This window comes from Buceros rhinoceros, unplaced genomic scaffold (genome assembly GCF_000710305.1).
Source record: "Buceros rhinoceros silvestris isolate BGI_N320 unplaced genomic scaffold, ASM71030v1 scaffold22564, whole genome shotgun sequence".
Taxonomy (NCBI): Eukaryota; Metazoa; Chordata; class Aves; order Bucerotiformes; family Bucerotidae; genus Buceros; species Buceros rhinoceros.
This window is the reverse complement of record NW_010409155.1, coordinates 4,692-9,735: the sequence shown is the minus strand read 5'-3', so window position 1 is coordinate 9,735 and position 5,044 is coordinate 4,692. Positions and strand designations below refer to the sequence as shown.

General features: G+C 38.9%; 1 protein-coding gene across 1 annotated transcript in view; it reads left to right on the top strand.

The window, feature by feature from the left end:
- LRRC28 (leucine rich repeat containing 28) overlaps positions 1 to 5,044 on the top strand; it is a 45,937-nt gene that overhangs the window by 37,542 nt on the left and 3,351 nt on the right. The window contains exons 7-8 of the mRNA XM_010135160.1: positions 2,627 to 2,802; positions 4,922 to 5,044. The exon at positions 4,922 to 5,044 is cut by the window's right edge and continues 9 nt beyond it. Coding sequence (XP_010133462.1) covers positions 2,627 to 2,802; positions 4,922 to 5,044 — 299 coding nt within the window. The remainder of the gene's footprint in view (positions 1 to 2,626; positions 2,803 to 4,921) is intronic.

Here is a 5,044-nt window from a genome sequence, read left to right as displayed (position 1 = left end):
GCTGAACCGTGTGGAGCTTCAAGCTTCTACTAATTTTGTTTTTCAGGAAAAATAGTTTCTAGCCTTCTTTCTTTACAATTATAAATTGTAAGACATTGATTAAATTGACCCTAAACGTAACAGAACTGTATTGATTGTGACAATGCAGGAAATGTTCCCACAAGTTTGGTCCGACTGTCCTGCCTATTTTAAACAACAATGTCCCTTTTTTTTAATGTTTTAAGTCCTTATTTTATACTCAGTCAGAATAGATCTACCTTTTGTGAAGATGCTACCAGTTCTTTTTGCTGTCACTACATGTGCACTGCTGATGAGGCTGACTGCCAGTATCTCTGCTGAGAGTATTATAAATCTAGTATAGAAGAGAAAAAAGTTGCAAGTGTTGCAATGAAGTGAACTCTTGTAATGCTTCTGTGGAATAAAAAAATCTTGATTTTTTTTTTTTCCCTTAAGTAATTAATTTAGTAAGCAAAATAATATTTGTATTATTTGTGTACCAAACAGATACTTGTCTTTATGATGTGAAACCATACTGAAAAATCATAGATTATTTTTAAGGAAAATTTTCAACATAGGAAGAGCACTTATGTTATTAAGAAACCAAAGGGTTTATTTAATAATGTGCTGAGTGATGTTAAAATCATGTAATAATGGTCATGTGAAGAATTTCTGTTTCCTTTCCAAGAAAGCATTAGTACCCAGTGCAAAGGTTTTGTGGGTCGGGCAAGAGTTGGAAGACCCAGGCTGTGTCTGGTCATCTACTGGAGAATGAAATCTGGCATGCTGCTGTTACTAACATAAAGCTAGATTGCTGAAAATAGAATATAAATTGCATTGTGTAAGTAATGAATCTCTGTCTGGGAATCCTGCAGTCAGACCGACTGAAAAAGTCTTTAATGTAGAGGTGATGATCTCAGCCCTCAAAATAAATTTTAATCTTAGTTTTTGCAGGTTGGGTTTCATAGTCTCCAGCGAGGTATCTGTCAGTCTTGTTGCAGGCAGCCAATGAGTGGTCACAGTTTTTTTTTTTTTTTTTTTTCCCCAGTTACTCACCAGGGTTCCTCTGCAGCTCTGTATTTTCCAGCTAGTTAGACCATCCTCTATGCCATTTTTTAACCTCCGTGGACTTCGCGGGGTGTTTGGTTTTTTTGATTCTTTGTTCTTATACCCAGTATTACTCATAGGTTAAGATTCATTCCCTAGTCCATCCTGATTTAAGGGTGTATATCTCTTTGATTTTTCCTCTTACTGGTCTGTTTTTCTTTATTCCTTTGCTTTTCAGTGTTGAGTCCAGGGTTAAGAGCCTTTCCTTTGACGTAAAGCAGATCAAATGGCCCATCTCTGAAGTGCAGTGTGTTTGTGGCTGTGTCTCCTAGCTAGGTTGGTTAATCAGCTTGAAAACACAATATTATTCGTTGTGATAGCTAATTCACTGGGTATGGATTGCTGAGGAATGGTTTGTTGGAATATTGGATCTTGAATTCCCAAATATCTTTTAACCCATTAATGGTTTGTGGAAAGTATTAAATATTTAACAAGAGGCTTATTGACTTGCAGCTCAATGCTGTTCCATTTTGCTTGTTTTTTCTGGGCTGTTTTAATCAGAAGAGATGAGATTCTTTGTTATCAGAGAAGTACTATGAATTTCTTCTGGATCTGATAAGGTCAAGTACAGTTACCTCAGTTTTAGGCCCAGTATCTGGAAAGGCTGACATATTTGTGCTCCGTTTGTTAGGACTGGCCCTAACAAGTTGCTCTTGGCTTCAAATTTATGTTGTCATAAACAATTCCAATTCCCCTGTTGACTTCCCCAACCTCTTAGTAGAATTTTCCTATGCGTGTCTCTTTTGGTATGATAACTTGCAACAGGGATTGTGTAAAGAGTTATTATTTTTACTACAAGCTAGTTTCTCTCCTTGGATCCAAATAACCTTCCTTTTTTCTACAAGATTTGTGAAGAACAAGGCTAGGAGACTTACTAGGGTATCTTTCCACTACAGCTTAGGCTGTTCTGTTTATTTTTCCTTCACCCACTCCCCTGAACCCTCCAAGGGAGCTCTGTGGGTGGGGAAAGGTACAGTAGCGAATCACTTGGTGGCACTTAAATGATGTTTTTTGGTGGTTGTAGTTTGTCTCTTCAGTTACAGTTGAGAAGTCCTTTAACATTCTCAACTGGTTAATCCAAGACACAGGAAGCCAACTGTTAGGTATGAAACTGCTCTCCTATGTAAAAATATTTAGTAGTAATGGCATTCAGAATCTAAACGAGATTAGTTCATTGGCAGAGAAAGGGACATGTAGTACACTTGGTTCACGTCCTTGGGATTGTCTTCTCATTTCTCTAGCTCTTGGATGTTAATTGATAAGTAAAGACCTCTACATGTCCCATGACTAGCGCGTCACAGAAGGTAGGAGTCTATAGAAAATGTACGTCAACATAGAATCATGGAATAATTTGGGTTGGAAGAGACTTTTAAAGATCATCTAGTCCAACCCCAAAATGTATGGCACTCTGCGAGGAATCCTTGAAGAGTGCTGCTCTGAAGAACAGTATCAGGCATGATTTGGGTTTCCCCATACTATTTTTTTTTTCTAATCACTTTCTAAACGCCTTGTGTCCTTCTAGTTGTGGTTCTCCAATTCAAGTTTCAGAGGTGAAACTACTCTCTTTTTCATCGGGCCAGTTGACTGTGTTCCTGCCGGCAGAGGTGAAATCTATAGGGACCGAAATGGATCATGTGCTGCCTTTGCAAGAACTGGCCATGAGGACCCTCTATAACACCTACTACAGGTTTTTAAAAGGTATGAAATTTCTGCTTTCTTCAGTTTACAATAAGTATGAAAATACTTTTCTGGCGGTGCTGGGAACATCTCAAATAGTTCTTTAAAGAGGAAAGATTTATTTAATCAAATTATGTTTGAAATGCTCTATTAGAACAAAAATGTCCAATATCAAAAATCAGAGATCCAAAGACTGTTTCTAAGATCGAGTGGTGCTTACAAATGGTTTCTTTCTTGACGACTGTATAAAGAAGGATGCTTTTTGCAGAAGAATCTCTTTAATGGAAATAGGAGATGAGAATACAGTTCCTGAGGCAAGATTAGATGCATCAGCCAACAATGCAACTTCTTGCCAGGCAGCACACTCCTAAACTGGCAGACTTGTTATGCATAAGGCAAAAGAAATGCTAGCAGCCCTTGGCCATTTCCGTCCAGCGTGACAGCTGAGCTGTTTTAGTTCTGCCCCAGTTCAGACCCTTCGCTCTAAAGTGGCCCTTGGCTCATCTGGTTACGCATCATGCAATCACATGAGTTAGCAATACCCGATGATAAACCTGCAGATTCAGATTTTGTCAGATTTAGATGTATTGTGATTCCCCCTCTTTTCACAGCATCTCAGGAATTCATCAGCTGTAGAGGTGAAAGCAGAAGGGTAGAGAGTTACAATGGAAAGATGAGGGGGTTTATAAGTGGTCGCTTCTACCACGTCCGCGGGAGGAAATCCTCACTGCTGAGCTACTGCTTTGCCAGGAAAAGTGAACTAGGTCTGCAGCAAATGTGCTGTAGGGAAGAAGTTTCGTGTTGAGGGGTGAGATAACCACACAAGCCTGTGTTAACAGGAAATGGCACTGCTTTGTGAAGAATATTTACTGAGAATATATTCACTGTTTGTGGTTGTATTTTATATTTCTACATATGGTGGTGAGAGGGGAGGTTTTTAGTTGTTCACTATCGGGATATCAGCTGCACCAAAAATTACACAGTCATGACTGCTGTTCCATTTTGATTTGCAAAATTTGACTCTTAGAAGAGGAGTTTGAGAACATCAGGTACAAGATCTTTTAAATCACCAGTAACTACTTTTCTCACCCAGTTGTGACTTGCACAATAGTTTCTGGAAGACAACTTTATGAATGTGGTTCCTGAAGATGCTGGTTTGGGAATAGCAAGATAGCATTGCAAAATCAGTTTAAGATATGGTTTGTAGATACAAAACCATGAGGATTCTGTCTAGTTGTAGCCAAAGTGCAGAACCTGAAAAAGATGGTGAAATTTTTAAAATTATCTTGCGTACTTCTAGCTTGCCTGTTCTTTGTAGCCTTTTTATATATTTATATCTACATAAACACACACACACCTTAGTCTGAGTGACCTTATTAAAGACTGGGATTACCTCTGGTGACATCCACATTTCAGTTCAGACAGGTGTTGACACGTGTGATTGAAGTGGCAGATTTGATCTATCGTTGCCTAAATTTGCAGTTTCAAGGGTACTGTTAAATACTTGGCAGTTGCTAGGTAAGTATGACAGAAGCAACTGAACTATGTTCTCAGTCTTTGCTTGGCCACAGAACGTGACCTTTTCTTTCTGATGCAGATGTGCTATTGGCCATGCTTGTCATCTCAGTGGAGGCTGTTGTGGTACATTGTGTATGGGGTTAAACCCTACACTGTTTGGAACCTGGTGTTCATTTATCAACTACTGCATCTTGTCTTGATTACTCAGCCCCTAAACTCGCTCACCTGTCTGACTGTCTCTCAGTTTCTAGATGGAGGTGAGAATGTTTGGTTTAAAACACTACATGGCTTGGGCCAAGCCTGAGAAAATGATTGATCTTTCCCATGAAATGACCCTGGAGTGTCTTTTGGTGAAAACGATTGAAAGTGGAGGGGCACACTAAGAGATTAAAAACATAATAGAATCTAAACTTATACATTTAACTTCAAATTTTTGAATTTATACATGGAACACACCAAGTACTTCACCCTAATTGTGGTAGTAATGTGCCTTATCTCGCTGTTCTTTTGACAAAGTCTTAAGAATGCAAGATAGCCGATTTTCTGAATTGTTCATGGATGTTGTGTTTGGCTTTATCATGCAATTGTTTTGTTACAAGCCTTTTTTGTTTCTTTTCTCTAGATTTGAACTTTCTGACTCCAATCTCACTACCCAAAAGCCTCTTGGAATTGCTGCACTGTCCCTTGGGACACTGCCACCGCTGCAGCCAGCCTATGTTTACCATTGTCTACCCAAAGCTATTTC